Source organism: Paralichthys olivaceus, chromosome 8 (genome assembly GCF_024713975.1).
Source record: "Paralichthys olivaceus isolate ysfri-2021 chromosome 8, ASM2471397v2, whole genome shotgun sequence".
Lineage (NCBI taxonomy): Eukaryota > Metazoa > Chordata > Actinopteri > Pleuronectiformes > Paralichthyidae > Paralichthys > Paralichthys olivaceus.
The window spans coordinates 14,688,514-14,700,191 of NC_091100.1; the positions used below are offsets into that span (position 1 = coordinate 14,688,514).

Here is an 11,678-nt window from a genome sequence, read left to right on the forward strand (position 1 = left end):
GAGCTCAGGGTCCCAGAGTGGAGAGCCAGGTCTAAGAGCCTTTGTGAAAAATAAAACACGTCAAAGTGATCAATGGAATATGTGAGAGCACCAGAATCGGCCATAATTCATTGAGAGAGGGGACCCCCTTAAGCTGCCACAGAACGTCTCCGCTGTCTAGCCATTGAAACCATATGGAGAGCAGAGCTTTCAAAGGCGTTCAATGAAAAATTCATCAGGCGACCAAGGAAAGCCGCCTCCGTTGAGTTTCCACATCATGAATCCCCAATATGAGAGGTAATCATTCACCTTGGTGAGAAAGAGAGGACATGAGAAGCTGCACAGAGGGAGAATAGGTCTGGATGAATTTCATAGTGTCTCAGCATTTATGCTGCTCGTTGAAGGCAGCTCTTATTAAAATGTGGTTCTGTTTTACAGAGGAAAAACCAGAATCTGGATGTGAGAGGAAGATGGAAGAGAGAAGGTCAGAGGAGGGAGGCACAATAACACATAAACATCAGAGAGGGCTTGTGCCCCTGCACTTCTTCCTGCTTAAAGAAAGGACCCTTTTAAGTGTAAATAAATACATCAATTCCTGTTACACCATGTGGCCTAAGATATGTGGACACAAGAGCATTTGATCCACAGGTGGTCATCGTCCCCGCTCTGCTGGGGGAATTTTCTGCAAGATTTCAGACCCCATGGTTGCAAAGATTTGCTCCCATTCAGTCACAACAGGATCAGGGAGGTCATCCCCTGAGGTGGGAGGAGAGAGGACTCAGCTCAGTGGTGTAGAGGGTCCTCCCAGAGCTGTTGAATGGGGCTGGGGTCTGTCCAGGTCAGTCAATTTCTGTAAGGAACTCAGTTTGTTCAAACACTGTCATGTTGAAACAGGAGAAGTAGTTTCTCCAAACTGACACAGTCACGTTAAATGCACACTGTTGTATATAATGTCACTGTATGTTGAAGCTCATAAAAAACAGCCCCAGAAAAAAGTGCTAACTTATTATGGACAGCACATCTGCATGTTTTTTCAAATTAGATTTTATTCCTCTGTTCTGTAATTTTGAACAGAATACTCAACAAATATCACAGATTGGATACTGATGAATAAACCCAGGCAGGAATCAGATTTCTACAACGTTGTCTCCATCAAGTGGACACTAAATGAACTACAAGATGTAGTGGTATGATAAGTTGTTGCCTTGCTCTTTTTGGAATATATACGAATGAATGTATGAATGAAAATAAACAGTTTATTTAAAATAATTCCACAGTTGAAACAAAATGATATTTAGCTGAGGGAAGGAGGAAAGCTCAGACTCTGAGGCTGTTCGTCAAACAACAAGAAATCCTCCACATCTTTCCCTTTCTGTCTGCAGATAATCACTGTTACCTCCAACCCTCAAAGGCCTTTAGGGTGTCTTTGGTTTTCTCTGGCAGCAGCCTTCTCCTGCTGGTATCTTTTGCCCATGTAAACAGTCTGACAGCGAATTTCAGACATATTCGTGCGTTGATCACAGAGGACATTTAGACTAAAAACATGGTTTGAATAACACTTTCCAGTCAAATTTGAATGTCGTTGGATGAAGACACTTGGATGACACCACTGGAGCAGCATGGAGGCACTTTATGTTTTTTCTTGTTGTATTTTTACGTTTTAATTGTATTGGATTTGGCTGCAACATTGTTTACCCCTGAAACTCCAAAAGTGTTTTGTGGACTCAAACACTTCACCCACCCCTCCATGTTTTATTTGTCTTGTTTTACAAAGTACATTAAATGAAATCTCTCTGACTTGTTGGTCTGACTCGGATCGATGGGTGATCTAAGTATCCATCACATTTTGATAATCGATCAGTCAGTCTCCTAAACCAGAGGAGGCGCGTGGAACCTCGCGTCTGTTGTTTCCTGTCATCGCGAGACTTGAGTGTGACGTCATCCGCATCCCAGCTAACTTCCTCCAGCTTAGCGCCATTTTCGGCGTCATCACGGGACGACAGCATGCCACTGTCAAACAGATAATATAAACTAGTGTTCAGCGTCGTGAGAACTCTTTCACAGTATTCCTCAGACATGGGACGGAAGAAGAAGAAGCAGATGAAGCCATGGTGCTGGTATCCTTTCTTCACCGGGTGGCTGAACACCGAGTTAGCAATGCTATTAGCTACACGTTAGCAGGACAAAGGGAAGGCCTGAGCTAGCCCATCCGCGTTTTAAGCGTCTCTGGGCTAGCGCTAGCTTAAGTGTTTGGTCTTCGGAGGTCGGAAACTACACTAAAATAAGTGATTTAATCCAACCCACGAGCAATGTCTGCTCATCAGTTGATGTGTGTTGCTTTTACACAGCAGCGAATACAGGTACATTGATGTTGATGGTAAGAAGAAACAGAAACTGATTATTAGCTAATCGGCTAGCATATGCGATTGATTGCGTTTATGATTAAAGCTTTAACGTGTGTTTAAACGTGTTAAGCGACATGTTAATGTTTTAACTTGTTTAAACTCATTATCGGTGATGTGTAAGATTACACGTTTATCATTTAAAACTGTGGATATTTGATAACATTGGTCACAAGTTGTCACACCCACATAGATAAACGATGTGTTTTTGTCACCAACACCAGGAAAAGCAGTGATAACAGAACACAAATACATCGTTGTTCCCCCCTCGTGTTTTAATTTGGAGGCTTGTGTGTGATTCGACTTGGCGAACTTGCTGTTGTTTCATGGTGTCTCATGCTTCTTGTTTTCGAGCACAATCTTTAACTCATTGCTCAAGGTACTGCAATCGAGACTTTGACGATGAAAAGATCCTCATTCAGCATCAGAAGGCGAAGCATTTTAAATGCCACATCTGTCACAAGAAGTTGTACACTGGCCCGGGTTTGGCCATCCACTGCATGCAGGTTGGTGCCTTTTCCTCGTCAGTTATCCTTTGTCTCAGTTTGCTGTCGCCAAAAAGTAGGTGATGAATGAACGGTACTTGTTTATTGTGTGCTCTAACTCAATTTACATGTGATGCAGGTACACAAAGAGACCATTGACAGTGTACCAAATGCTATTCCTGGAAGAACGGACATCGAGCTGGAAATCTATGGCATGGAGGGGATACCAGAGAAAGACATGCAGGAAAGAAGACGGACATTAGAACAGAAATCACAAGGTTTGTTCACCTGCAGGGAGATTGTAAATTTGTGGACTAAAGCCTAGGAGACTGAATGAAATTATTTCTTACATTGTATGTCATTTAACCCTGATCATATAAGGTCATGGAAGTTTTCTGGTATCAGGTAGCATTGTGAGCCATGAGAGGAAGTGGAGTATAGTGGTTAAAGTGCAGGGTAAATCCTTCAAACTCATTTCCCTGTTAATTTTATGATCTCTAGCTGCATTCTTACTGAAGAACGTGTGCATCATTTAAAACTGAGCTTACAGGACTTTGTAGAAGGTTCATTTAATACAGATGAAAGTATAAGCAAGCATTTTTTTTCTGTTCGCAGAGAGCCAAAAAAAGAAAAACAATCAGGATGACTCTGATGAGGATGATGACGACGATGAAGCAGGACCATCAGCTCCGCAGGTTGCACCTGTTCAACCCCAGACAGGCTATGCTGCCCCAATGGCTCAGCCTGGGATTCCTCCTGTAGCTGGCACGCCTGGGATGCCACCTGGAGGATATCAAGGCAAGGACCTCTTAGGGAACAGCAATAGTTGGAAATCAACTCAGAAGCAACTTGCCCAATAAAGAAAAAAAGATGTGGCGAAAAATTAAGTGCACGGAACAGATACAACAGGCAAAAGTTGTTGTGGCATGTAGCATCTCATGTGGAGTGTTGAATCTTTGGTAATGAAATGTCTTCATTCATATCTACAGGAATGCCTCCTATGATGCCAGGTGTTCCACCCATGATGCACGGCATGCCTCCTGCTATGCATGGAATGCCACCAGGGTAAGAGCTCACTCATGAATTCTGGAATTAATGCTTTTCAGGTTTTTAACCCATTCTTAGTGTTGGGGTAAAATAGAGACTTTGCTGTAATTTTCCATCAAATCAGTTTGTTTTCACTGGCTTTTTCAGGATGATGCCGATGGGAGGGATGATGCCTCCCATGATGCCAGGGATGCCAGGCATTCCTCCAGGTGAGTTTTTCCTATACATAAGAACACTGATGCCCAATTTTTATGACTAAACGTGTAGCTCACATTGCTTACATCTATAGACAGTGCAATGTGTTGATGTCACAAGAGCAACGGCAGTTTAAAAATGGTCGCATTAAAGGAGGGATTTCAGACACGAGTGCCAGTCGTGCCTCCTTGCGTACGTTTTCTGTTATAGTCCTGTCTTAAATTATTCTGTATGTACTGATGGAAAAATATTTGGTTAATTCCTCAGGAATGCCACCCCACATGGCCCCTAGGCCAGGGATGCCCCACATGGCCCCAGTCCCTGCAGCAGGGGTCATACCCAGTCGACAAGCAGCACCAGCAGCCCAGCCAGCGGTCACCAAACCTCTCTTCCCCAGTGCAGCTCAGGTGGGCACCATGCAACCCCTACAAAACACACACACATACTACCCCGTCTATTTGTTTGTCTGAATATTGAGAGACAGTTTGGAAATCTCTGTAAACCCGTTGTTTATTCAAAAGTTTTTATACCTTTTTTGTAATTAAATCTTCTATATTGTTTGATATAAAAACAACGTTCAGGAGCATCATGTACACATTTAGTTTTACAGCTGTTCTACTTTCTGATATTTTCCTTCTATAGTGTGCTCGACTTCTTTTTTTTCTGACTTAGTTATTCCCCATTTTTCTATCGGTGTCACTATTATATATTTTCTTCTCATAATTGAGTTTTGATAGATTCTTTGGACATGTTACATGCCAATGCTGTGATCTCCTTTCCACCATGCTGCAGATGGGCTCTGGTGTTCACAGCAGCACAGCAGCTGTTTCTTCTGCACCTGCAGACCCTCAGTCTGCCTCCTCCCTGCCTCCCTTTCCTAACACACCACAAGTACGCTCACAGACAGGACTTTGGCTTGGACTGTGGCAGCTGCATGTTGCTTATTTATTACCTCTTCAAAGCTGTACACTACGCTGATTACTAACACTATTAGTAAGCCTATTTGAGCATCAAAACAAGCACGTTGGCTCTAATGTTGGTGTGAGGATTATTATTCTTAAAATGAACCGGCATCAGTTTTGTGTGGGAGCTTTTTTTCTGTGCATGTGCCTTATTTGATTAATCCAGAAAGAGGCATATCAAGGAATTTACAGTCTTTCAGTTTGCATCATCAGCCCCTCCAAACCTCCGGAGCATGAAGTCTGCAAAAATACTCATTCTGCTTTGAAAGACTTTGCACTGTGCCGATTGGTTCTGTGTGTATCCAAGAGTTTAATTTTAGATTAGATTAGATTAGATTCAACTTTATTGTCATTGCACATGTTACAAGTACAAAGCAACGAAATGCAGTTTGCCTCCAACCAGAAGTGCTTAAACAGTAAATAAATATATGTTACAGTATGCTAAAGTATATGTATATTTTCTTTGTTATTGTGGATTTGAATGGAATTGGATCATTTCATGCTAAATTTTCACTGCATTTAGAAATAAAGGATCGACATGTAAAATGAAATGCTTTGAATTATAAGCTCATGTTGCTGTTATTTAGGTTATTTTAGTTTTTAATAGTGAAATCATACAAGATTTAGAGACCAAATATAAATACATGTGTTAAAAAGCTGAACGCTTAAAAACTGAATGTTAGATTTGTACTTCTGAGTAATTTGTTCTATAATGGTCATTAGAAAGGCACAATCTGTTTTGTCTTTAATGCTTCTTTTGTATTTTTAAATGTTTTCCTTCTTCGTTGTCTTTGCACAGGCCCAGCAGAGCGCTTCAGGAGCCGTAGTTTCAAACGCCCTCAGTACAGCCGCCTCCTCCGACCCTCCCAAAGCAACATTCCCTGCCTACACCCAGCCCTCTGTCTCCTCGTCCTCTTCCACTTCTTCTTCCTCTAACCCCTCTAGCAGCACTGTGGCCAAACCCCCAGCCACAGTGACCAGTAAGCCTGCCACCCTCACCACCACGAGTGCAACTAGTAAGTTGATCCACCCTGATGAGGATATCTCACTGGTAAGTTGCTTGAGCTTTCTGTTTTGCCCTTTTCACAGTAAGTAATGACTGATATATATAATAGTACATTTAATCACAGATAATGGCATGTTGCAGTATCAACTCGAACCACTTAGATTGTATATCTTTAATCTCACTTTGTAGTTTCTGTTTTGTGATTATATTAAAGGATGATTCTGAACTTGAATATCCTCAATCTGAAATCAGGGCACGTCACTATTGGTACCCAGTTCCTCATCGTATTTGTAAACATTAATCTTTGTACTGTAAGGGGCATACTAGTGTTTCTTTAGTCTGAACGTTTGCTCTGTGTGTTTTCCCTGGCAACAGGAGGAGATGAAGGCCCAGTTGCCCCGTTACCAGCGTCTTTTACCCAGGCCGGGTCAGGCTCATGCGGCTGCTCCCTCAGTGGCAGCTGTGGGCAGCATAATGCCCCCACAGCAAGGGATGCCACCACAGCAGCCAGGCATGAGGCATCCCATGCATGGTAAGAAACTATGTATGAAGAAATGAGTCTGTGGAAAAGACATTCGATGTTCTTCAAAGCAACAGTTTGACCCTTTGAGAAATAGGATTATTTACTTGTCAGTTAAATAATAGGCCGACAGCCTGTGGCCAGTATGCTCAGTTTAGCAAAAAGACTAGAAATAGGGAATCAGGGTGAATCTGCCGACCAACGGCTAAAAGGAGAACTATTCCTCAGAGCTTCATGATTGAGAGATTGAAAGAGAAACCTAACATGAGGTCCACTTTTTTGACTTGGCAAGTAATATGTGCTGTTACTAAATTGTTTATTTTGTTTAATTTATATTGGGAAAGACATTTTCTAGATTAAATCCACAAATTTTTTCTTCGACAATATATAAAACAAAATAAATCACAGTTTTCCACAAGGACAAAGCAAGAGATGTGTTTTCTGTGTGTCAAGGGGGTGTATCTAAACCAGAATGTTGTTACTCTCAAATCCAACACATTAATAATTTACACAAGCTGAATTTCAAGAGACCTCTTTTGAATCTGTAAGACCTGCTGCATTTTCACGTTCCACTCGCCCTGTGTTCCCTCTGCAGGTCAGTATGGTGCTCCTCCTCAGGGCATGCCAAGCTACATGCCAGGAGGGATGCCTCCATATGGGCAGGGTCCTCCTATGGTGCCCCCTTACCAGGGAGGCCCTCCCATGGGCATGAGGCCGCCCGTCATGTCTCCAGCTGGACGCTACTGAAGCAGCAAAGCAGCCACCACATTAGGTTTGAGGTTAACACCTTTCTCTCATCCTTTTTCAAACCTAGCTGCGGGCAAAGAACAGTAAGACCAGTGGTGGTGAAGACAAACCTTATTTGTTAGAACACATGGACATTAAATGTAACATCTATATTGGAAAACAGAAAGACACCACACAGGTTCCTGACAGTTATTTTGTGCTTATTTGATTACATGTGTGGATTATCTATATTTTTCCCCATAGGTTTCACTCAGGTTTATAGAAGTGAAGTGTGGTAAAATGATTCATATTTCTTTTGAAGCTGCTGGAGTTACATGAACGTACCAACCCCTTACAAAGGCAAGTTTCTCTTGTAAACCTTTGATTATTGTATTGTTTATTTCTTTGGTAGAGTGATTGTGACCCTCACAGCACGTGTAGGTGCTGTTGGACTTGCGTCCCCAACCTTGGTTGGTGAGGGTCTCAATAATCAAGATGATTCCAACTGAGTAGGGTTAAAAATCCATGACTCATCAGTCTCTAGCTTTATTCTTCTTTCAGATTTGTTTTTAATATTTCCTGGTTGAAAGGGTACCTGTATGCATCCTTTGTAATGTTTTATGAATCTGTTGTAATAAAATCCATCTTGAAATCCAATGCTGGTTTTTCCTGACGTACGTGGAGGTGAGTCAGAAAGGTTTGTACTCATGATGTATTTATTTACTGATGTCTTATGGCTCTATCAGACTGCAGCATCTCAGCAGATGTTCCTATTAATTCTCATATCAAAACACAAAGTTCGCCATCATCTGTTTTTGTGGAGATCACTTTTCAATAAAAGACTGGATGTTAAATTTAAAAGATTTCCCTACATTTCAGAGACGGTGACATTAGTGGCCCACATGTGTTTGTGCTCAAAGCTTCAGATGTTGGCCAACTTCTGGTTCCAAATGCATGATATGATGAAAACTGATACTTGAAGTTTGTACAAATTCTCATTCCTATTTTTTTGTATGTACATGCATGTCAGTCCTTGAACATACATTGATGCTTTAATGTTAACCATATGTCACAATTGTGCTCCAATACAGCATAGGGGCAAGAAAAATAAACCCATCAATACAGCAGCTCTGTGTTAAATCCCAGTTTTGTGAAGATCCATTGTCAATGTTTTTCATTGTGAAGTTAAGACAACCTTTAATTATAGTACCAAGTTGGACATTTTTTTGCTACTAGGATTTTCTATCGGTCTATCAGCAAGTCAGTGGTCATCAAGTTGGATGAGGACAAAAGCTGCTAAACATTGAAGATTCAATTTGCCTTTGAATGTGAGATACAGTCATAGTTTCCTCAATTATCTCTTCATCTGTCCCTGAATCCTGGTCTTGTGGAAAGTGAACATTTTGAAATTGAGAGACAAAACAAGAAAAACTGTAAAGGTCACAGAGCCCCCCCCCCCCACCAGCACCTACAAATACCCCAAACACCCAAGACGTAAGTCGACACCCATGGCAGTTCTAAGAAATGAGTGAATTGGTATTTAGTGCAGTGCTAGTTTGTATTGTTGGGAGCTTTTCTACTGTAACTTTCACAATCATCAACCAGTGTCATCTGCAAAGATCCTATTACTGTAAACTAATAGGTCTGTATTACACACAAAGATCAGACGGTGCATACACATATTTAGTTTTCCTCTGCCCATATCATTTACTGCTTTGTGTTTGTTTTTGTTGTTGTAGCACATCCATATTCAGCATTAAAACCCACTCAGCTGCCATGACAGGTCAGTTAAACCCAGTAAGTACCTGATGTTTATTACAGTGTGGGTCTGTCCTCTTCAACTGGAAGAGTAAAGCCTTGTGTGACGTATTCATTCCAGTTTAGTCGAAGGTCGAGACTGCAGGACGCGTAAATGAGTTTGTGATCGAGAATCTGAAATGAAATGGGCTAACATGGTAAGTAGTCAGCCATGGACTTAAAGATTGTGTGTGTTTGGGTGTCATTTACATTAAAGGATTGATTCTCCCCAATGAGAAAGAAAAGTTATTTCTCTAAAATCTCTTAAAGGTTCAGTGTGTAGAATTTAGTGACATCTAGTGGTGAAGTGTCATGTTGCAGCTAAATACCCCTCACCTCCCCTTTCAAGCATGAGAGAGAACTTGTGGCAGCCGTCAGTTGTCAAAAAAACTCAAAAGATATTTAGTTATGATGACTGTAAAAAACATGGCGACCTCTGGAGAGAGCACGTGCTCCAGATATAAATATCTTTATATCTTACATCTGCCCTTGGGTCCATTCTAGGGTAAGGAAACTGACTACAACAATACATGATTACTACGACTACATTGCAACTGCTACTATTTAAAAATGAGCTGACATTCAGTTCTTTTTGCAGCACACAAAAATCAAAAACTACATTTATGAAATTGAACTGCCACATTACTGCCCAGGAAGTGAGTCACCATAATTCTGAATAACAAAAATAAAAGCGACCACTCTTTCTGTTATGTTGCCCTGGAGTTTTCCCCAGTGAGCACCACAAATAAAAAAGGTTTCACCCGTGAACATGCACAAATAAAACCGAAAGTATTCATTATGCAGATTAGCTGTTTATTATAGGAAGGAATATTCTTTAATTTCTTTGTAATTTGGTTCACATGACACTTTAACTTTTGACCCATTAGGCTGAGGCTGATTGGCACAAAGTTTAAATGTATTTGATTTTTATTGGTTTCACAAACTTTGTATTATGAATTGTTTACCATTTCAATGGAAATGTGACAAATCATTGATGTATTTGTTTTAAGTCTTTTAATAAAGTAACTGCATAGTTTTTTTTGCTACTTGTCTTTTCTTCTGTAGTTGAGTGAAGAACTTGTTAGATCCATAACTTTTGAGGTGAGTCAGACTAGTGCACCACCCGGTGGGAAATGTAGAATACTACAGACTTAAGGTCCATGAGGTCCACTGATTGATAAAGTTATTTAAGTATAAATACAAATAAAATAAAAGCTAGGAAATAAATAAAATAAAAGTATTTACAAACCATTATTTTTAGTCAAAGTTTCATTTAGATAGTATATCTCACTGTTATAACAATATTCTTTTATTCATCAGTTCAGCCACACATCACATGTCAAGACATTATGAGGAAGTAGAGCAAATGAAAGGTATTTATTAATATCTGTTGCTGAATGTGGTCGGAACCACACGTGATATGCTCTATGATAGTATAATACTTTGGCTTCAGAATTCATGCTCACAAAGAATTATGAACATTTCACAAATGGTTAACCAACAGTAACTGGTTGACCAAACTCAGATTAATCAATTAAAAGGAATGAATTTCCTTGAGCTGTGGCCTCCCTCACTGCATCACACTTAGACCTGAGCTTTGTCTCTGTCAAACTTTGGTTTCCTGTTGGATGAGAGAAGAGCTGATTGTTGAGACAGTTTGACACGCGAACCACCAAACAATCCATCACATCAAAACACCACTTCCCTGCAACGGTCATTTTGCAACATGAAGTTTGAGCATCTTGTTTCACTTTCTTAGTAACTGAGGGGACTGATGGGCCTTGGTGGAGGTTTACAGTTTATTGACTGATTTGAAAGACACATGAAACAGCACAAAACAAGTGGAGACCTAAACAAAAGCAACAACACAGTCGAACAATTAGACAAAAAACTGTTGAGTTAGTACAAACAGTTTCTATAATCAATAACTTAACATCAGTCTTTGAATAAGGGTCAAAATGCCTGATCAAAAATCCAGACTTTAAGATTTATCTCCTGTCTCAAGACTTCAGAACAAGTTTCAGGTCTAAATCAAGTCAGAATTCTTGAAAAGTAAATTGAAAGTCTAAGATTTTTTTTGCTGACCATTAAAATGAGAAGAGATTTTAATTTTTGAGCATTTTTATTTCAAAATACATTTAAAATAATTTTCAAGTCAGACCAGAACAACATACACATGTGCACATTGACACAGTTATCTGTTCTCATCATTCCTCTGTGGAAAGTTAGCAGTTACTGATTTTTACTTTTTGCATTGATGAGACCTTTTTTCAGTGAATAAACAAAAAACAATAGAGTTTGCACAAGCCCCATTGAATGGTGTTTCTTACATTTTTTTACCACGTCAGAACTTATTAGACATGAACATATTCAGCCTGCCATTTTTTTTGAGCTTGTCATTCATGCACATTATCATCATAAAGCAGACGCATCGTGTTTGTGGATGGACTTGCACCATCACTTCCTCTGGAAAATGCAAAACATTTAGTGAGATTGTCTTCAAGCAAATAAAACACAATTTATAAAATGAAAAAAAAAAAAGCATTGTGAATGAAGCTG

The 11,678-nt window shown here is 40.1% G+C and overlaps 1 protein-coding gene across 2 annotated transcripts; it reads left to right on the top strand.

Annotated features, from left to right (window-relative positions):
- Window positions 1-1,918: 1,918 nt before the first annotated feature.
- Window positions 1,919-7,979, top strand: znf207b (zinc finger protein 207, b). Of its 2 annotated transcripts, XM_069530277.1 has the most exons (11): window positions 1,919-2,096; window positions 2,761-2,887; window positions 3,006-3,144; window positions 3,482-3,664; window positions 3,856-3,931; window positions 4,061-4,122; window positions 4,376-4,515; window positions 4,901-4,999; window positions 5,870-6,121; window positions 6,452-6,608; window positions 7,192-7,979. In XM_069530277.1, exons 1-11 carry the CDS (start codon window positions 2,056-2,058, stop codon window positions 7,341-7,343), a joined length of 1,428 nt encoding a protein of 475 aa, XP_069386378.1. In that variant the 5' UTR covers window positions 1,919-2,055; the 3' UTR covers window positions 7,344-7,979. The 2 variants fall into 2 exon arrangements, with proteins under 2 accessions (XP_069386378.1, XP_019939854.1); XM_020084295.2 differs by lacking the exon at window positions 4,901-4,999.
- Window positions 7,980-11,678: the final 3,699 nt, after the last annotated feature.